This window comes from Ovis aries, chromosome 5 (assembly GCF_016772045.2).
Source record: "Ovis aries strain OAR_USU_Benz2616 breed Rambouillet chromosome 5, ARS-UI_Ramb_v3.0, whole genome shotgun sequence".
In the NCBI taxonomy this organism is placed as follows: Eukaryota; Metazoa; Chordata; class Mammalia; order Artiodactyla; family Bovidae; genus Ovis; species Ovis aries.
Window position 1 is genome coordinate 78,456,493 of NC_056058.1, and position 22,899 is coordinate 78,479,391.

Here is a 22,899-nt window from a genome sequence, read left to right on the forward strand (position 1 = left end):
CAGGGAAATGGGGACGATTATTCCAGGGCAGGAGCCAGGGTGGTAGAGTCTAGGGGTGAAGCAGCGCTGGTGGGCTCAGGGAACTGAAAGATTTTGCATAAGGTTGGGGCATAGAATATAAAGAAACAAGTGTCAGAAATAAGAAAGAGACCAGTTTGTTTAAAGCCGTATTAAGGAGTTTAAAGGGTTTTTTGTTGTTGTTGTTTGTTTGTTTTCTTAAAGGATTGAGAATGCTAGGAAAAGAGTGTTTAAACCTGCAGAAAAAAGTGAACCTGTGTGTGTATGTTTGTTACACTGAGGTACATTGTCCATGATAAACAGAGCCATGCACTAATTCAGGTGATAAGGGTAATTTTACTCAGTAATATTGTTGCATAGGAAAAAGAGTCTAGCTTGAACCGAGTACAGTTTGTGCAGAGATGTTTTTGTTTGTTCAGTCACTAGCTCGTGTCCAACTCTTTGCCGCCCCACAGACTGCAGCACACCAGGCTCCTCTGTCTTCCACTACATCCCAGAGTTTGCTCAAATTCATGTCCATTGAGTCGATGTTGCCATCTAACCATCTCATCCTCTGCTGTCCTTTCAGAGATGACTAGGTGTCTTAAAGTAAGAATGAGCAAGTAGGGAGGAGGGCTGGGCATGGCCAGGTTCAAGGAAGTGGAAACAGAAAAACTGAGAAAAGGGGTTTGGTTAATGTGAAACCCTTCTGGGTTTCATAACTGGCAACTGTTGCTGATCCTCTCCCATGGGGACTGAGAAGGACAGTGAGAGTTATCACCATGGATGTTTGCATTTCAAAGAGAGCCTCCACACGCATTTATTTCTAAGTGGTAGAAGACTTACCTCTTAAAGGGGTTAGAGAGGATTTATAACCACAAGATTTCTGAAGTAATTGCTCAAAAAGTAGGTTTGATGTCTGTCTTTCACTAGGTTTTGGCTGGAACAAATACAGATTCTTTCCTGGCACTGTTGTGCTTTTGTAAGCAGAGACTTTAATGGGGACTGGGATCATCCCAAGATTGTGGCCTTGAGCTGTTAAATAGAAACTATATGCTGACTTTTGTTCTGGTCTCCTAGTGGGGAGTGAATGAAATCATTTGTGCCGAGAGGATTGCAGCTGTTATAGGCCAAAGTTGGAACCGAGTGGGCTCAGAGGAGCCTGACTAGCATTTGATCAAGAAGGGAGTCTCTGTCAACACAGTGAAATTATCTGGTGATGATATGAAAGAATTAACATGGAAGGGGTCGCTAAGTGAGGGAGGCTGTATTGGAGAATGAGGTTCCTGACTTCCAGATTCCAGAGGCAGTGTGCTGGGTGATAGAAAGATCCCAGGGATGGCCATGGAAGGTGAGCAGAAGTGGAGGAGGTCTTTGCCCAGGGATGCCCATGGATGGTGAGTAGCAGAAGTGGAGGAGGTCTTTGGAGATGAGGAGATCGAGGAACAGCTTTTGAGAAAAAGGTATCCATAGGCGTGTTGAAATTGTCCAAACAACTTGATTTGTAGTGGCATGCGAAGGTGGTCCAGGTGTCAGAGATTCCAAGAGATGGAGACTTGATGAGCTGGAGGTAGATGATAAGGCCCTAAAGAAGCAGATATGGGAGAACCTTTGAACCCTGAGATACAAATGAAAGGATATGGCAAAAGGCTCATCCTTGAAATGAGAGAACTGCAGGGGAGTAACAGCCAGCTTACAGCTCAAGTCAGTGTGTGAAGGAAATGTTAAACAAGGAGGTTAGAAACATAGAAGTCTTGGGGAATTTTTCAGAGGACAGTGAGAAAATTGAAATATAGGGAATCAGTTGGAAATTAGATCACACAAAGGACCCAGGGGGGCAAGGCAGTTGGGACTATCACAGAATATTCCATCTTGGGCTGTGAGCAGGGTGACAGAGATATGAGCCTGCTAAATTTGGCTGACCATAAGGGTGGGGCAAGTAAAAGGAAATACTTTGAATTATATCTAGTTCAATAACGCATTTTTGATATTGCTGACAGAAAAAAAAAAGCACAACGTGAGAGCTGTGTATTAAGTTTTATGTGGGGCAAAATGAGGACTATAGCCCAGGAGATAGCATTTCAGATAGCTCTGAGAAACTGCTCCAGAGACATGGGGGGAAGGCCATTGTGATGTATGATTTTAGTGAAGTGGGGAACGTGCAGCTAAGCACACATTTTGGCAGATGCTTACTGCTAGTCACAAGGAGCAGATGTCACCATTAATGATTTTAGTGCTTTTCTAGATATGAGGAGATGCTCAAGAATTGGGCTCAGAATCTTCTCCGGCAAATAAGCTAACTATCTAAAGACCTGGCTGCCAGTTTTTCCCAAAGCCCAGAGTGCTTGATTCCTGATCTCCACCCTGAACTCCTTTCAGGGTGTGTTGGAGAACAGCAGCTGCAGCGGTTTATGACTTAGTCCTTATAGAGGCAAATGGAAGGTGGCAGTTTTTAGCTGGCAGTATCATACAGAAACTTGGAGTAGTACATAACTAGATCTCTGATGTCTGTAAACATGCTTATTCTCCTTAGAGAATTTGTGAGTTGCTTGATTTATCAAACCAAGTTAACAGGCACTAATGTATTTATTGTCTTTTATAGGAAGTCTCTGTGAACATAAGAATTCCTTTTTCAGTGTCCATGATACTAGTAAGGTGTAGCTTTTCTTGAGAAAATAATACAGCTGTTCCCCTTAGTACCTTGGTTTACTTATAAATCACTTGAAATATCATTTCCTATTATTATTCCCATGCCCCTAAACATCAGTCAACTTGATCTCATGTATGTTATTCTTGACACTGAATTTTTATTTTTGTTTCCTTTTCATTCCCCTCCTTTCTATTAAGTAATGTATTACACTATTTAAAACAGCAAAATTTGAGAAACTAAATTAGCCTAATGACAGGGATGTTTTAAAGAAATGTTGAACTCTTTTATTTAAATTTTTACAAAATGAATGGAGTGATTTATTCCAGCAAGCACTTCAGAATATTCCAGAATATTCATTTCTTTTACATATGCTTTTTCTAACTTGAGTAGGAGTTGATATAGAACTGTTGCTATGGCGAAGTACAGTCTTTTTTGCAGGGTATAAATTTCTATATAGGGATAGTGTTGAAGAAGAACTTACTATGTACAACTCAATTTTAAATATTTTATAGGTGTTAACTATAAAATATACTCTGAAATAATTTCCTGAAAGTCAAGTGGCATTATTGCTTTTGACAGTCATGTAATTTTAAGAAATGGTCTTTTGTACATGTAATTATGAGTGTACTTTTCTGGATCTGTATTATATGAACTGATTATAATGTTTCTAAACGAGCCAAGTTACTGCCCACTTTTCCTCAACCAGTTTTAAGAATACTCATTTTTTTAGATACCCGACACTCAACAAAGGTTTGCCATATAGTACAGGGAGCTATAGTCAATGTCTTGTAATAACCTATAATGGAGAATGATCTGAAAAATAATATATGTGTATGTGTATAACTGAAGAATACTCACTTTTTCACATTTCACAATCTTGCCTTGATTTACAAATTTTTTGCTAGCATTTTATGAATATTTTATTCTTATAGATTTTAACACAACTACTTTGTGTCAATATTGTGCTTGAATTTAGGCTCACAAAGAAGAGATATAATATCTCTAATCTGGTGAGAAATTGATCCAATTAAAAACGCCAGTAGAGTACTTATAAAGGCTATGAGGGACCTAATGGACTATCCAGTAGAAAAATTGCAACAGACTTGAACAGGCATAACAAAGTAGAGGATATCCAAATGGTCAATAAACAAACTAACACTTTTTTAAACTGCTATATTGAGTTTCCTGGAGGAGTATTAGCAAAGACTCAAATAGGAACTGTGGGGTACTTGTGGGACGTTTGGTGGAGATCCCAATATGAAGGTGGATATAAAAGCCAGGAGAGAGGGTGAGAGGGAGTTAGGGCGTCAACAGTGATCATGATGCATGTTCAGGGGGTTTAGATTCTGGGTCTGTCTCTCAGGGAGATTGTATAAACCTGTAAAGAAGGCTGAGGAAAAAGCCTTCTCAAGCATTGATATGAAAGGAGTCATTTCACTGAAAGTGGGTTTAAATGAAGAGAACTTTTCAAGTATCTTTTAAATATATCCCTACCTAATGTTTAGCATTTAGTTATTGTTTCATCTGAACATCAAAAAGATAAAAATACAAAAAAAATTTTTTTAAGGAGCTATTGTAAGCTTTTTAGCCTTTAAGACCTCGCTCTGCCTCATCTTCTAGGAAACCTTGTTTGACTTCTGCAAGCATAATTGAAAGGAATACACTTTTAAACCCTCTTTTTTTGGTTCGCTTCCCCGACTCCTTACATAATCTGAGTATTTGTAGACTTAGCAGCCACTGGATCTGCCCACCTCCAGTTTTTTCTCCACTCTGCAGCCACAGGGCTTTTCCTAACCTGTCATATCACTCCCTCATTCGAATTAACGCTGAAAATTCCAGCCGTGCAGCTCCCAAGCTACTGCTCCTCTAGGACTTGGCAGATGGTCTCCCCTCAGCCTAGAATGTCATCTTCCCCCGCACCGTCCACACCCACCTCCCACACACCCACATCGCACCCCGTCCACCCTCCAGCTCGTGCTCGTTCTTTAAGTGTGGTCTTGGTGTCGCATCCTGACTAAGGCTTCCCTCCCGAAGCTGGGATGGGTCCCCCCCGTCGTATGCCCGCAACACTGTATGTTTCTCCCTCGTTTAGTCTTTATCCCACTAAATTGTAATTGCCTTTTTTTGGGTTTGTGGTTGCCAGTGGCTTATAAGCTTAAAGAGAACAGGGGCTTTGCTTCTCCTCTTTAGTTGTAATCATACTGTCAGTTGCAGTTCTCTGGCACATAGCAGGCATCCAATCAGATTTGTTAAATAAAAAAGGATTAGCTTTGAAGTTTTGAGCAGTCGCCAAGTCTTACTTTAAATTTGTGCTTTTTTTCCTTCACAAAATGTTATTTTTCAGGATATCATATTAGGAGTTCACAATTCATACAGTAATTATACTGAAGAACTAGATAGGATATTAGGGATCATTTGGTGTGACTTGGGAGTAAACCAAGGCCCAGAAAGGGGAATCGACTTGCTGGGGGTTTCTAAAGTCAAATAGTCATGACCTGTTTCCCAAAACATGTATTCTAAGGCAAGCCAGTGCTTGCCAGCCCTTTTCACTTGACAGCACACCAAGAAAATGATTACAGTGCTGGTACACTGGAGGAAGAGGTTGCTCAGAGAAAATGAGGTTGGCCCAAGGGCTCTGACCACCCCAGCCCCACCTGCCACTTTAAGGGTCAACGTTTTAGAACACCTGTAACCTTTGAGGCAGTCCAAGACGCCATATGCCAAGACATACTGCTACCAACCAGGGTTCTTGGGCTCCTTAATCGGTAGAGATTGTTAAGAGGCCAGGCATGGCTTTATTGGGGCCCCTGCAGCAGCAGTAGAGAGTGATAAAAAGCAGCTTGCAAGGGAGCTGAGCTGGTTCCTTATATGGGGGAGTATAGGGGTATGTCCAGGGTCAGGCCAGAGGGGGAGCTTAGGTGGTTTGCCCACCCCTTTGCTGGTGTTGTATGCAGGAGGAATGCGCAGTACCCTTGTTTTGCTCCTGGCCTTCAGAAATGGCAGTTGGATTTTTGGTCTCTTTATACATTATTGTCCATAATTTGCCCCAACTGTATATATATGCTGTTATTTATGGTCCCTTATAGTTTCTTTGTATTTAACAGAATATAACACTCAAAGAGATATCTGTCCAGATGCAAGCACTACAGCAAAGTATCCCAGATCCCAGACCCCAGCCTGTCTCAGTACTACTTGGGAACCTCCACCATAACCTACTGTAATCTCAGGAGTTTTCTGCATTTTAAGCCAAATGACTTTGTAATGGATGGATTTTTAAAAACTCTTTATTTTGTAAAGGGGTGTAGCTGATTAACAAACAGTGTTGTGATAGTTTTAGGTGGACACAGCAAAGGGATTCAGCCATTCATATACATGTATCAATTCTCTTCCAAAGTCCCCTCCAATCCAGGCTGCCACATAACACTGAGCAGAGTTCCATGTGCTATACAGTAGATCCTTGTTCTTCATGTAATGGATGGGTTTTTGATAGAAATCAAAGGTGGGGGTTTTAGTTCGTGTTTTTGTAAAAAATATAAATAATATAAACATTGGGAAGGAGAAAGGGGAAGATATAGTTGCTGCCTTGTAAATTTCTAAGGAGGAGAGTTAGTCAAATGCAAAGCAGGAAGATTCCCGGGAAGTACTGGAACCCTGTGTATCTGTGTAACCCAAGGGAAACCCACATCCCAGAGAAGGACAGTTTGTCTGTCCTCCACCATCTCCCAGAGCTTGCTCAAACTCATGTCCATGGAGTAGGTAATGCCATCCAGCCATCTCATCCTCTGTCATCCCCTTGTCCTCCCACCTTCAGTCTTTACCAGGATCAGGGTCTTTTCCAATGAGTCAGTTCTTCACATCAGGTAGCCAAAGTACTGGAGTTTCAGCTTCAGCATCAGTCCTTCCAGTGAATATTCAGGGTTGATTTCCTTTAGGATTGACTGCAGTCCAAGGGACTCGCAAGTGTCTTCTCCAACACCACTGTATTGTATTAGGTACAAAAATATTAATGAGTGTTATAGCTTCTTCTTGTATTAGTTCCTTTGTCATTGTATAATGCCCTTTTTTTGTCTTTTGTTATTATAGACCTTGTTTCAGAGTCTGTTTAGTCTGTTATGAATATTGCTACCTCCACTCTCTTGTTTTCATTTGCATGAAATATCTTTCTCACCCTCATGTTCAATATGTGTGTCTCTAACTCTGAAGCAAGTCTTCTGTAGGCAGCAAATAGATGAGTCCTTACTTTAAAAATCTCATTAGCCATCCTGTGTGTTTTGACTGGAGCATTTGGTTCATTGTGATTTAAAGTGATTATTGGTAGGCTCAGTGGGTAAAGAATCTACCTGCAGTGCAGCAGACACAGAGACTCAAGTCTGATCCCTGGAGGAGGATATGACAGCTCACTCTGATATTCTTGCCTGGAGAATCCCATGGACAGAGGAGCCTGGCAGGCTAGAGTCCATAGAGTCACAAAGAGTTAGACACTACTGATGCAGCTGAGCATGCATGCACGCACATGTACTTATTGTCACTGCCGTTTTGTTAATTGCTTTCTGATTGTTTTTGTAGTTTGTTCTTTTATTATTTTACCTACCTTTGATTTGATGATTCTTGTTTAGTGTTATGCTTGTCTTCCTTTCTCTCTAATTTTTGTTTATTTATTGTAGGATTTTGATTTGTGGTTACCTTGGGGTTTATTTGGAGAAGGAAATGGCAACCCGCTCCAGTGTTCTTGCCTGGAGAATCCTGTGGACAGAGGAGCCTGGTGGGCTGCTGTCCATGGGGTCGTACAGAGTCAGACGCAACTGAAGTGACTTAGCATGCATGCATGGGGTTTATTTATGTTGCTAGGTTTCTTTAGGCCTTCCTGTTAGTACCGCTGGCTTTCTAAGCAGCTCAGGGGACTTGTCTTCCTGGTGTTGTACTCCAGGTCGGGATACCCAGTATGTGGCTTGACCGGATCACTCCCCAGGAAGGATCCCTTTTCTCTTCTGTGTCCTTTCCCAGGGGCCTAGATCCTGATCTGATGACTTTTCTTCTTTTCCTACCTGATTCTTTGTGACCTTTCCATTTCTTTTTATTTTTTATTGAAGTATAGTTGATTTTCAATGTTTCACATGTATAGCAAAATGATATAGTTTTTTTTTAATATCTATCTCTGTATACAGATATAAATGTATATCTTTGTGTTTGACTATCTACAGTTATTAATCCCCACTACCTCTTCCCCTTTGGTAACCATAAATTTGTTGTCTGTGTCTGTGAGTCTATTCTGTTTTGTAATAAGTTCATTTGTATCATTTTTGAAGAGTCTCTTTATGGATCTTTCTTACAGCATTGGTTGTACAAAGTCTTTTCTGCCAGTCTCTAGTTTATTTTCAGTGAGAATCACTATAAATGTGTTTTTCACATAGCATAATCATCAGATATATTGTTAATGATTGAAGGAAACATTAATGGCATTTCAGTGTTGTTTTCTGTTGCTTCTGTCTCCTTTCTTCCTGATTCTGAAACAGTGAGTTAAAGAAGGACATCTTGTATAACTGCTTTAAAAAAAAAATCAATGTTTTTCTCTCACTCTTTTTTAAATTAATTTTTTTATTGGAGTATAGTTGATTTACAGTGTTGTATTAGTTCTGCTCTTCAGCAAAGTGAGTCAGTTATATGTACATATGTATCCACACTTTTTTTAGATTCTATTTTTATATTCTATTCCCTTACTGGTCATTTCAGAGTATTGAATAGAGTTCCCTGTGCTGTGCATTAGGTTCTTAATAGGTTATCTATTCTATATACAAGTGTGTATATGTCAACCCTGATCTTCCAATTTATCCCGCTCTTCCCCCCGGTAACGACGTTTGTTTTCTACATCTGTGACTCAACTTCTGTAAATAGGTTCATTTGTACTATTTCTTTAGATTCCACATAAAAATGGTATCATATGATATTGTCTTTGTCTGACTTACATCACTCAGTATGACAGTCTCTAGGTTCATTCACATTGCTACAAATGGGATTATTTTGTTCTTTTTTATGGTGGAGTAATATTTCATTGTATATACATACTGCATCTTCTTTATCCATTCCTCCACTGATGGACATTTAGGTTGCTCCCACGTCTTGGCTATTGTAAATAGTTCTGCAGTGAACATTGGTGTGCATATATCTTATGGAATTATGATTTTCTCTAGATATTTGGCCACGACTGGGATTGCTGGATCATATGGTAGTTCTATTTTTAGTTTTTTAAGGAACCTCCATACTATTCTCCTAGTGACTGTATCAATTCACATTCCCACCAACAGTGTAGGAGGATTCCCTTTCCTCCACAACCTCTCCAGCATTTGCTTTCTGTAGACTTCTTTATGGTGGCCATTCTGACTGGTGTGATGTGGTACCTTATAGTTTTGATTTGTATTTCTCTAATAATCGACAGTTTTGACCATCTTTTCATGTGCCCATTGGCGATCTGTATATCTTCTTTGGAGAAATGTCTATTTAGGTCTTCTGTCCATTTTTCGATTGTGTTGTTTGTTTTGTTATTGAATTGTATGAACTGCTTGTATATTTTGGAAATTAACCCATGTCAGTCACTTTGTTTGCAAATATTTTCTCTCATTCTGTGGGTTTTCTTTTCGTTTTGTTGATGGTTTCCTTTGCTGTGCAAAAGCCTTTAAATTTTATTAGGCCCTGTTTGTTTATTTTTGTTTTTATTTTCGTTTCTCTAGGAGGTAGATCAGAAAAGATCTTGCTGCGATTTATGTCAGGAAGTGTTCTGCCTATGTTCTCCTCTAAGAGTTTTATAGTATCCAGTCTTACATTTAGGTCTTTTATCCATTTTGAGTTCATTTTTGTGTTGTTGTATTAGAGAATGTTCTAATTTAGTTCTTTTACACGTAACTATCTGGTTTTCCCAGCACCACTTATTGAAGAGACTGTCATCATTGTATACTCTTGCCTCCTTTGTTATAGATTGATAACATAAAACTCTTCACAGTTTGAGTGTCAAGGATAATCGCTTTTTAAACTGTTCCGTGATACAGAATGTTCCTGTTTCTTTTCCTGTCTCACTCATCTTCACTGTTTGCACTACTCAGCCTTCAAGGCCCCCAAAATGCTACTGCCTCCTTAAAGCCTTCCCCATCTGGCCAGAAATAATTTCTATTCTAGCACTTTCTCTGTTCCTTAAAAAAATAAATTCTCATCATCTACCACTTTTTGGTACATGGGTGTAGTGGGAGAGTGCCTAACCATGATGGGAGAGGTAAATTCAAATCCTACCTTGCTGTTAGTGTACTGTCATCCCTGGATAGGCCACCGTCCTCACTGGGTCTTGAGTTCGTCATCCATAAAGTGCAGGGGTTGGGTTAAGTCACCACTAGCTCTCAGTAGGATGTAAATTGGAAAGCATGGAGATGTCGAAAAGATTTGGACTTTTATCTTGGTATCGTAGCATGCAGCCTAAACTCTCCAGCCTCATTCTCCCCCTTTCTATTTGACAGGCACCTAGAGTGAAAAGTATAAAAATTTGGCTGAGAGCTTGCCTGGACAGAGCTTTCACTAAGGAGTCTCTTACTGTAACATGCTATTAAAAAAATTATTTATTATAATTATAATTATTGGTTGTGCTGGGGCTTTGTTGCTGTGCATGGGCTTTCTCTAGTTGTGGCAAGTGGGCGCTTCTCTTTGCTGCAGTGCGTGCCTTTCTCATTGTGATGGCTTCTCCTGTTGCAGAGTAACCAGGCTCTCGGGCTTGCGCTCAGTAGTTGTGGCACACAGGCTTAGTTGTTCCACAGCATGTGAGATCTTCCTGGACCAGGGATTGAACCCATTTCCCCTGCATTTGCAGGTGAATTCTTTACCACTGGACCACCAGGGAAGTCCTCTACTATAATGTGCCATTGATTGATGTTTTCAGGGAATAAAACACTTTGAAACTGTCAAACTTTTCATCAGTCTGCAACTATTATATAAATAGTTCTACCATGATTCTTTTTAAAGGATGGATGTGAATATCTGTACCTGTCAAGGAAGAAGACAGTTTTTGCAGAAAACTAGCTGATATTCAAGTCTTGGAAATTAACATTAGACAACTTTTTTTTTTTTCCCTTCTTTGCATCTTATAACTTCATGGATACTGATTGATCATTACTGTAGTTTATCCAGTGAGGAATCCAAGGATGCTGGCCCAGAGCTAGGGGAGCACTCCTCCTATTTAGCAGTGACTGTGATTTCTTGTCACTGAGTGGAAGTTCCCTTTGAGACATCTGTCAGGATGTTAGCTACTGTGTTGGCTCTGCGTTACTGGCCAAGATGCTTAGCTTCTCCAGGCCTTTCTTCCCATGTTACAGGTGAGGAAAGAAAGGCTTGGAGAAGCTAAATACAAAGAATTGATTTCTGTGTATCAGTTGGCTCTGAAATAAAAAATTAAAAGCTTTGCTGTCCTGTATTGAAGGAGAGACAAAGTATTCAAGGTGGTTCTAAATAACAGCAGTTTCTGTGTAGTTAAGTGTAGAAGAAAAATGTCGTTCCTCTTGAAAATAATAGGAAGTACCAGAGTTGCTTATCCATTTTTCACTAATTTACATGCAATTTAAATCCAAAAGAAAGTAACATTTCTATTTGTGTACATGCCATCAGTTCAGTTCAGTCGCTCAGTCATGTCTGACTCTGCGACCCCATGCATACACATGCTTATTTTACTTATCAAACTCTTCCAGTAAGTTTCACATTTGACTTTTACATTAAGTCTAAGGCAAAACCAATACAGTATTGTAAAAAAAAAAAAAGTCTAAGGCAAAAAAACTTTCATTGCCTTTTGTTCATTTTTGCTGTTTCAGATACTCTAGAGTGTGTTGCAACTTTTTTCTTCATGTGGCTTAGTTTTAAGAAACAATGATTTACAAAAATTATTAGTGTTTATAATTTTGAAGGACTTTCACATAATTTTTTTCTTATTTAGTTAAATTTCACAAAATTTGTGTAAGGCCAGGATTTCTATTACTCATTCTTACAGATGAGAAGATGAGATTGTACCTTGTTAATGAAAGTCTTTTCATACTGACAAACCTAGACAGCATATTAAAAAGCAGAGACATTACTTTACTGACAAAGGTCCATATAGTTAAAGCTATTTTTCCTGTAGTCATGTGTGGATGTCAGAGTTGGATGATAAGGAAAGCTGAGCACTGAAGAATTGATGCTTTTGAACTGTGGTGTTGGAGAAGACTCTTGAGAGTCCCTTGGACTGTGAGGAGTCAAACCAGTCCATCTTAACGGAAATCTGTCCTGAATATTCACTAAAAGGACTGATGCTGAAGCTGAACTCCAATACTTTGGCCAGATGCAAAGAACTGACTCATTAGAAAGGACCCTGATGCTGGGAAAGATTGAAGGTGGGAGGAGAAGGGGACGACAGAGGATGAGATGGTTGGATGGCATCACCGACTTGACGGACATGAGTTTGAGCGAGCTCTGGGAGTTGGTGATGGACAGACAAGCACGCCTGGCGTGCTACAGTCCATGGGATCGCAAAGAGTCGGACATGACTGAGCAACTGAACTGAACTGAATGAAAGCCAGAAACCGATACTGTCTTCTAATTACAAACATTATTTTTCTATTTTATTTTGCTTTATCACTGTATATCTTATTTACTAAATTATTTGGTTATTAAATTAAGATTTTTTAAGATACTCTGTCAAATTATTGATTCTGTTTGGAAGGAAAAACAGAATTGAAGAATAAATATAATTACTTATTTTTTAAGATGTTGAAAAGAGTAAGGTGTCTACCAGATAAAAGGTGTTCATTTTCTTTTGTCTCATAGCTTCCCTAAATTACTGATTTAAACAAAAATTTGACTCCCACATTTCCTTGGCTACCCTCTTGTGCTCATCGAGTTGGGTAGTTCTGCTTCAGGCAGCTCCATAAACCAGGCCTTCAAGGGGGGCCTTAGCATGGCGGGAGTAACCCTTCTGTGGGCTATCTGCTTTGTGCTGTATTCTTTCATTTTCCACTATGTGCTTTTCTGTAGTACTTGTGTTTTGTGTAATACACTAAGAAGTCCAAATAACAAAATGTTGTTTGAAACTTGTGAATTTTTCATAAGTTATACTAGTGTCTTTGTAAAGAGTTACTTGATTATTCATGACTGCTGCTGCTGCTAAGTCGCTTCAGTTGTGTTTAACTCTGTGCGACCCCATAGACGGCAGCCCACCAGGCTCCTCCGTCCCTGGGATTCTCCAGGCAAGAACACTGGAGTGGGTTGCCATTTCCTTCTCCAATGCATGAAAGTGAAAAGTGAAAGTGAAGTTGCTCAGTCGTGTCTGACTCTTTGTGACCCCATGGACTGCAGCCCACCAGGCTCTTCTGCCCATGGGATTTTCCAGGCAAGAGTATGGAGTGGGGTGCCATTGCCTTCTCCTTGTTCATGATTATCCGTGAATAAATAATTAAATCTTAAGGTAATTCACTTAAATAACTTTTAACTACCTGATATTTCAAACAAAGGAGAAGGTACAGAAACCTATGTAATAGATACTCATTTACCCTTCACTCAAATATCATAAAGACTGACATTTTGTAAAAATTAAGGTTTTTTTGAAGTGAGTAAAAGATTACACATATAGCTAAGGTCATATGTAATTAACTGCCATCTCTTTTCCTCCCTCTTCACCTCCTATCCTCACTATTATCCTGGTGTTATTTATCATCATAATGGATGGTTTTTATTCTTTTATTTGATATAGATGTATCTTAATATAATTATTTTTGTATATACTTAAAGTGTACATAAATATACCCCAATACAATTGTATTCTACATTGTAAATAATTGTTTTATTATACAAAGTAGATCAATTCATTTTCCTAATGATAGACAATTAGATTTTTTCCATTTTTTTGTCTATTATGAATACAAACAGTATTACACTGAACAGCTTTATAAATGTCTTTTTGAGTGCTTGTGTACTTTCCTAGATTTCTAAAAGGGGAATCACTGTGTCATGTAGACCAGTGTATGGGCTCTTTAGCTTCAGTAAACATTTCCAAATTGCTCTCCACGTTCTTGCGAACATGCTATGAAAGCAGACTTTTAAACTTTTTGATAGTATGATGAATGTAAAAAGTTATTTCTTAAAAATTGTTCCTTCAGAAATTTTGACCATTAATATTTCTTTTTTTTTTTTTTCTTATATGACTATGAGGAATAGCGTGTTGGTCCCTTGAAAAATGCTGCTGATTTCATTTTCCTTTCTCTGATAGATGCTTTTTGGCCTTTGTGTATATAATATATTTATGTCCTTTGCCTATTTTTCCATTGTTTTGATGGTCCTAATAAGTAGGAGCACTACTTCTTTGTTATATGCCTTTTCATTTTGTGTTTGGTGACTGCTTTTAATAACAGAGGTTTTAAAAATTTAATCAAATATATTAGTCTTTTCCTGTATGATTTATATTTTTATATTGCTTACTCTATCTTGACAGTAAATTATTCCCTACCTTCATGTCATTAACTTGTTCTTCCATGTTTTCTTCTAAAAGATTGCTTGCTTTTCATATTTTTTCTTTCATCCATCTGGATTGATTTAGAGGCTGTGTGAGATTCAAGCCTGACTTTTATTATATGAGTACCCAGTTACCCCACCATTGTTTATTGAGCGTGGTATCTTTTCTGCTTATTTGTGATCCTAACTCTCACATATACACGTGCCAATATAGGTTTGTGTCCAGGCTTGCTGTTACTTCTCTGTTTACCTGTTCCTAAAGCAGTGCTGCACTTTTAATTACTATAGCTTTACAAAGTCTCCTCTCCCAGCTCATTCTTCAAAGTTGAATTGACTTAACTCTATCAAAGAAATTTCAGAATTAACTTCTACAGTTGTATTGCATGTAGGTTAATTTGTGAGAATGTATTCATTTCCTTTTGAAGATAACCTTTATTGAAACATAACATACAGAGTTAGGTACAAATCGTAAGTGTACAGCTTAATGAATTTTCACAAAGTATACCCATATAAGTATCCAAAACCAGGTCAAGAAATGGAAGAATAGTATGGGAAGGAACATATTCTAAAATCTCCACTTGTAGAGAAAGGGAGGGCCTCCCAATAACTCCTTCCCTTCTAGAGGGTAACCACTCTCCTAATTTCTTTTACCGAAGAATAATAATTTGGTTATTTTTGTTCTCATTTTTGAGCTTTATATAATAGAAACATACAATATGTATTCTTTGTGTCTGGATTCTTTGATTCAACATTGGTTTTATGTGATTCATCCTTTTTTTTTCCATATTGCATATTTACATTGTCATAGAGAATTTCATTGTATAAATATATAACTTTTCTGTTCTGTTGGTAAACATTTGAGTTACTTCCAATTTGGTACTATTATGAAAGTATTGCTGTGAGCATTCTTTTACATGTTTTTTTTTAATGTACATCACGTACACTTCTGTTGGACATGTACCTGGGAGCAGAATTATTCAGATATGTGTACTTTCAGCTTTAGTAGACTCTCCCAAGCAGTTTTCCAAAATAGTATACAATTTACTCCCCTAATAATAGTATATAAAAATTCTAGTTGTCCTCCATCTTTGCCAAAGCTTAATACTGACAGTTTTTAGTTTTAACTGTAGCCATTTAATGAAGTAATGTTGTCTCCCTGATTTGGTTTGTGTTTTCTGAATGATTTAAAGTAGACTGTCATCTTACTGGTCATTCGTGGTTTTTTCTGCTGTCACTTAAATTTTTTTTTCTCTACCATGTTTCTTGAAGTTTGTCTTTCTTTTGATTTCTGGAAGTTCATTATGTATACTACATCCAAGGCTTTGGGAAATATATAGTAGTATATCATATATTCTATAATTTTTTATTCTCTTAATGACATCTTTTGATCAATGTTGTTATTGTTGTTTTGTTGCTAAGTCATGTCCATCTCTTTGTGACCCCATGGACTGCAGCATGCCAGGCTCCCCTGTCCTCTACTATCTCCCGGAGTTGGCTCAAGTTCGTGTTCATTGATTCGATGATGCTGTCTAACCCATCTTATCCTCTGCCGTCCTCTTCTCCTTTTACCTTCAGTCTTTCCCAGCATCAGAGTCTTTTCCAATGAATTGGTTCTTTGCATCAGGTGGCCAGAGTGTTGGAGCTTCAGCTTTAGCATCAGTCCTTCCAGTGAGTATTCAGGGCTGATTTCCTTTAGAATTGACTGGTTTGATCTCCTCGCAGTCCAAGGGCTCTCAAGAGTCTTCTCCAACATCACAGTTCAAAAGCATCAAGCCTTCAAAAGCTTTTATAAATTTGTTTTAAAAGAAACCTTTTTTTAACTGTTTACCTTTTTCAATTTCTTTCAATAATATTTTGTGGTTTTCTCTGTAGAAATCTTGTTCATTGCATTAGGTTTATTCCTAGATATTTGATTTCTTTTGATACTGTGGTAAATTAGATCATTTAAAAATTTCCAGTTACTTGTTGATAAAATGTAGAAATAATCTTGACATTTGAAAACTGAACTTGTACCTAAAGCGTTTGCTCAATTCATTTGTAGATTCTAATAATTTTCATAGATCACTTTAGATTTTCTGGTAACATAGTAATGACATATAGGAGTAATGACAGTTTCATTATTCTCTTTCTAATCCTTATATCTTTTATTTCCTTTTCCTACATTTTAAAAAATGAATGGATGTTTAATTTCTTTATTTTGTTAATGTGGTGAATTACATTAACTGCCTTTTGAATATTAAACCAATCTTATTTTCTTCAAAAATTCTAAATGGTTTATATATCTTTGGATTGTCTTATTAATATTCTATTGAGGAGTCTTGTGTTTGTGTTTGTGGATGAAGTTGACCTGTAAGTTTTCTTTCTTGTAATGCTCTTGTCAGGTTTTGATGTCAAGATCATGGTGGCTTTCAGAAATGATTTGGGAAGAGTTCCCTATTGTTCTATTCTCTAGAATGGTTTTTGTAAGATTGATACTATTTTTTTTGATTTTCTTTTTCAGTCGTTCAATCGTGTCCAACTCTTTCCGACCCCATGGACTGCAGCACCCCAGGCTTCCCTGTCCTTATTGGGAAAGTTATCTCGGTTTGGGTTTTTCTTGTTGAAGGATTTTTAATTACAGATATAAAATCTTTAATATATACTGGATTGTTTTCTATTTATTACATTATTTTAATAAATTTTTTAAAAGAACCCTGCTCATTTAATCTGAATTTTCAAAGCATTTCATATGCCAAATGTTTGTTTATAATAGGGTAATTATTTTTTAACATCTGTAGAAAAATTAAAAGATTTTTGATAATAAGTTTTATCATTCAGGGCTTCCCTGGTGGCTCAGACAGTAAAGAATCTGCCTGCAATGTGGAAGACTGTGGGTTCGATCCCTGGGTTGGATAGAGCTCCTGGAGAAAGGGTTGGCAACCCACTACAATATTCTTGCCTGGAGAATTCCATGAACAGAGGAGCCTGGGGGGGCTACAGTCCATGGGGTTGCAAAGAGTCAGACAACTGAGAAACTAACACTTCACTTTTTCAACTTAGAGATGGAATAGGTTTACTTTTTATCCCCTCAGTTGTAAGGCTTTATAATGCTTTAATCTGATACCCCCATTATTTGCATGAGGCATCTCACCTCCTCTTGGCTCTTCTCTATTTTTTGTTTCCTAATCATTGCTAATTATTCTTTTTACCCATGTCATACCTTTTGGTTCCTCATAACTTCTCATTTACGGTCCCCAGTGCCTTGTAGCTTCATTCTGCCTTTCTTATCAACCTCTTCTCTGGTTATCAATAGATTGATCCTCTCCATGGTTCTTGGGGCTTCTGCACTGGCTCAGTGGTAAAGAATCTGCCTGCAATGCAGGAGCCACAGGAAACACGGACTCCATCCGTGCATCAGGAAGATCCCCGGAGGAGGGCAAAGCAACTCACTCCAGTATTCTTGCCTGGAAAATCCTATGAACAGAGGGGTCTTGTGGGCTATATACAGTCCGCAGAGGCTCAAAGAAATCAGCCATGACTGAAGTGACTGAGCATGCACGCAGGCACTCCATGGTTCTCAATTTCAACTCCCAAGAGATGATTTGATGAGCCTAGTTTCAGAAGACGTTTATGTCTTCTCTTAGGCTGTTGGTCAGTTAATGGATTGGCTACTCTTGACCAGGCAGGTATTGCCAAGGGCGTTGTGTTCACATAGTAAAGCACGTGGATGCCTAAGGCTGACTCCTCTGTAGAGGACTGCATTTGGATGGTTTCTCTTAGGATATACTTGGCAAGTACTAGAATTGTTTAATACAGGTAAGTTCTAGAAATTTAATCATAGCAATTATTGCAGCTTTTCTGCCTTTTTCACTTTACTCTGGTGAAATGTCAGTGAGTAATTAAATGCTGATAAAATTGATACCTAGAACTTGGTATTATCAATCTCTTTACTATCTATATTAAAATCTATAACTGAAAATATCATGTGCTACCAATTCAGACTAGGCCTTCTGCAGTTAGATGTATAATACCTGTAATTTTCAAGATGAACATATGGAAATTGATAGATTTTAAATGTAAGTAATATAAAGGACACTCATAAGCAGATTAATGATTATTTAAAGAGAAAACCATAGGGGTTATCTCATCTAGGTTGATTCTTGTTATTTCCTTTGTTATACTCCGAAACAACCTTGTGCACTGCTGAGAATTCACTGTTCTGTAATATCACAGTTCAAACTGAAGACAGAGAGCTTCTTTCCCTTTGTGATGCTTAATGGGTGACATTTAAATACCACAGCATAATCTTTGCCTAATACATTCCCATTTATGGAATAAATTATAGCTATTATGTAGAAGCCCCTCTGGTACAATAAGTGAAATTGCCTTTTAATTTTCTAGGGGGACTCGGAGAGAGTAATGATAATTACTGGACCAAACATGGGTGGAAAAAGCTCGTATATAAAACAGGTTGCACTGATTACTGTCATGGCTCAGGTTGGCTCCTATGTACCTGCAGAGGAAGCAACAATTGGAATTGTGGATGGCATTTTCACAAGGTAAAAACACAAATTCTATTTGAATGTATTTCTGACAATAAATCAAGACCACATTGTCACATGAATTTTCTTATGTACATATTTAATTGAACAGATTTGCTGTATAGGATTTTGCTATTTAGAATTTAGGAGTTTAAAGAAATCACTTCATCATGAAACTAATATCAGAAGAGACCTAGGAGATCATTTTGTCCGATAGTTTCCAAGTTATTTTTAGTTACTGAGCTCTTTCTTTAAAGGAAATCATGTGTAGAAGATCAATCAGAGGTAGAGAGTTTGGAGACTTGGTTTCTAGGCTCTGTAGAGAAGTCTGCTATCCATGTTTTATTGGTGGTCTACCTTCCTTGTTTTATAGATGGGGAACTGAGAACAGACTGGAAAAGGCACTGGCCCCAGATAATTTAATTCATATTCCTTTTTGCTCTAAGGACATAACATGAGGCTAAGACTTACCCTCAACATATAAACCTAAATTATATGCCATATTTGGAATATAGGTGAAATATCCTGGTCCCATGTGTTAAGATTCATAGTTTAATCTACTTATTCAGATTTATGAGTTCTTAAAGTATTATTTATATTTCCTACACTTAATTTTTAGGAAAAAATAAATATAGTCTATAGCACATAGTCAAAGTATGTCTATAGAGTATCTGATTTATTTTCCTGCTTATTTAATATTTGACCCTTGAACACATCAGAATATATCACATGCTAATGTTCATGTATTTGAATAGACATTAGAATACTTTAAAATTTGGTTTTATATCTAAGAATGAGCAAAAGCAAAGCAGCTTAGATTATGTTTTATGCCATATCACCAGACAGATGTTATTTTGATTTCCATATATTTGTAAATTAACTAGGCCTTCCTGATAGCTCAGTTGGTAAAGAATCCGCCTGTAATGTAGGAGACCTCAGTTCAATTCCTGGGTTGGGAAGATCCCCTGGAGAAGGGATAGGCTACCCACTCCAGTATACTGGCCTAGGGAATTCCATGGGGTCACAAAGTCCATGGGGTCACAAAGAGTCGGATATGACTATCTTTCACTTTCAAGAAATTTAAAAAATCTTCCTTTAGTTTTAAAAATTACAATTAATTTTCTGTTTCCTAAGAAAAATATACTAGATATTTTATTTTGGTTACATTATTAGGGAGACTGACAGAGAAATTTTATTAGGAGAAAAAAGATATAAAGAACGGAAAATAAAAAGAAAGAGGAAAAATATCTTGGTCCATGTAAGGTAATTTGTCTGGAAGAAAATCTAGTTAGCAGAATATCAGGAGTATTTTTCTAGACAAGTAATAGAAAAGAAAATAGGTTTTACTTTTCTCATTGAGCAAGCAGGCCTGAAGCAGGTGGCCCCTTCTGGTGCTTTAGTGGCTCTGCAGTTGGGTTGTCTTCTCCTGATAGCTGCAAGATAGTTACTGTGAATCTAGATATCACATTGATATTTGCATGAGGAAAAAGGGGAAAAGGAATGCAAAGACTTCTGTTTTTCAGGAAGTCCATACCTTTTTGGAAGCTTCCCAGAAAGCTTCACTTATATTTCACTAACCAGAACTGTGTCTCATGGCGATAATTATAAGGGAAACAAGTTATGAATTTGATTTTGTCTAGTTTTATAATGGAGTTAGGTAAGGGACAGGATGTTCAGGAATAGATTCAGAAGTAACCAGAAAATAGTTTCTGCCACAAGGAATGAATTCAGTGATAACAACAACTAACCTTTATGATAATAACATATTTATAATATTAATATAATAACATTCTTATCAATGAATAGACACTGTTCTGTGTACATAAAATATGTATATAAAGTGCATTCAGTGAGAGCAAACATAAGCCTTCTGGAAAAGGACAACACATATTAATTTCAACAAACTTGGGTATTTATCCATTTGTTTTCACTTGTTCATTCATCCAACTTATACTAACTTGACATCTAACATGACAAGCGCTCGGAATACAAAGCAACCATAGTTTCTGTTCCCATGAAATTTACCTGATGGAGAAGATTAGCATAAACCAAAAATCCTATAAAGAAATGTAAAACTACAGATACGACAAGTCTACAAAGATTGTGTAAAGAGGCTGTGACTGCCTGTGGTAATGGGATCTGATCTGGTCAGGAAGGTCAGGGGAAGGCTCCCTTTAGCAAGTGATATGTGTGTGAAGGAGGAGTTAAATTGAAGAAAGAGCATTTCAGACCAAGGAAGCAGCATGTGCAAAGTTCTTTCACATTAAAAAAAAAAAAAAAAAAAACCACATAGACAACGGACTAAATGGTTGCTCTCTAGGGGAGCACTTTTTCAATGAAGACATGAAGAAGAAAATAGGCAAGTTACGCAGAGTGTAGGCCATGTTAGGAGTCTGTGTAAAAGCCGTGGGAAACCACTGAAAGGCTTCGCATGATCACCTCTACACTGGCTGCAATGCAGAAGATATTTGGAGAAAGGACACAGTTGATCAGACCAATGTTATCAGTAGGCCTTTGCAGTGGCCTTGGTGAGAGGTATCAGTAGTTTGAACTGGGTTTGTAGTGTTAAAGTGAAAGGAGTCATAATTGAAAGGCAGTTAGAAGATAAATCAACAGGACTTGATGATAGATAGGTATGAGGCTGAGATAAATAAGTGGAATTTTCAGAGATGAGAATAGTTTGTGCATCTGGTTGAAGAATGGTGTCATTTACTGGAAGAGGATGATTTTTTTTTTTTCATGGATCCTGACTTTAGTTTTGTTTTTAATTTTATTGGAGTATAGTTGATTTACAGTGTTGTTAGTTTCAGGTGTACAGCAAAGTGCTTCAGTTATGCTGTTGCTGCTGCTAAGTCACTTCAGCCTTGTCCAACTCTGTGCGATCCCATAGACGGCAGCCCACTAGGCTCCTCTGTCCCTGAGATTCTCCAGGCAAGAACACTGGAGTGGGTTGCCATTTCCTTCTGCAGTGCATGAAAGTGAAAAGTGAAAAGTGAGAGGGTAGTCGCTCAGTTGTTCCTGACTCTTAGCGACCCCATGGACTGCAGCCTACCAGGCTCCTCCACCCGTGTGATTTTCCAGGCAAGAGTACTGGAGTGGGGTGCCAATGCCTTCTCTGGCTTCAGTTATAGATATACACATATCCATTCTTTTTCAGATTCTTTAATATAGGTTATTATTGAATATTGAGTAGAGTTCCTTGTACTATATAGTAGATCCTTGTTGGTTATTTATTTTATATATAGTATGTGTATGTTAATCCCAAGCTCCTAATTTATGTTTCCTGTTTGATAACCATAAGTTTGTTTTTGAAATTTGTGAGACTGTTTCTATTTTGTAAATATGTTCATCTGTATCATTTAAAAAAATTAGATTCTACATATGAGTGATATCTGATAGTTGTCTTCTTCTGCCTGGCTTATTTCACTTAGTATAATAATCTCTAGGTCCATCCATGGTGCTGCAAATGGCTTATTTCATTCTTTTTGATGACTGAGTATTGACTTTATATCTGTATGTGGTAGGCAGAAACAGTCTTAGACCTTTAGAAAGCTGTCATGTAGTCAGTTGAATATAAAATTTGAGTTCAGAGGGAGAGAGGAAAGGTAACAATATAGATTTGTTGTGAGACATCTTTGTGTAAGTGGGGAGTGAAATCCTAGGTGTGAATGGGATCTTGTTGGCAGGGAGTATAGTGAAGAAGACAGTGTTCCAAGATTGAGCCTTAGAACTGCCAACATGCCATGGCTGAGTAAGAAGAATAAGCTTGAAAAACCAACAGAGGAGGAGTAACCAGAGAGGTAGGGGGAAAAACCAGGACATCACAGTATCATGGGAGCATGGGGAAGAGTGCTTCAAGGAAGAAGTGGTCCACAGTAGTTGAATGAGATGAAGCTTCAGAAGTCCATCTTGGTTTTAGCAAAATGGATGTGACTAGTGAAAGTGAAGAGGAACTAAAAAGCCTCTTGATGAAAGTGAAAGTGGAGAGTGAAAAAGTTGGCTTAAAGCTCAACATTCAGAAAATGAAGATCATGTCATCCGGTCCCATCACTTCATAGGAAATAGATGGGAAACAGTGGAAACAGTGTCAGACTTTATTTTTTGGGGCTCCAAAATCACTGCAGATGGTGATTGCAGCCATGAAATTAAAAGATGCTTACTCCTTGGAAGGAAAGTTATGACCAACCTAGATAGCATATTCAAAAGCAGAGACATTACTTTGCCGAC

General features: G+C 37.8%; 1 protein-coding gene across 2 annotated transcripts in view; it reads left to right on the forward strand.

Moving 5' to 3' along the window:
* MSH3 (mutS homolog 3) overlaps positions 1–22,899 on the forward strand; it is a 190,506-nt gene that overhangs the window by 132,565 nt on the left and 35,042 nt on the right. For both annotated transcript variants that reach the window (XM_042250722.1, XM_012178913.4), the window contains exon 20: positions 18,533–18,690. In XM_042250722.1, coding sequence (XP_042106656.1) covers positions 18,533–18,690 — 158 coding nt within the window. The remainder of the gene's footprint in view (positions 1–18,532; positions 18,691–22,899) is intronic.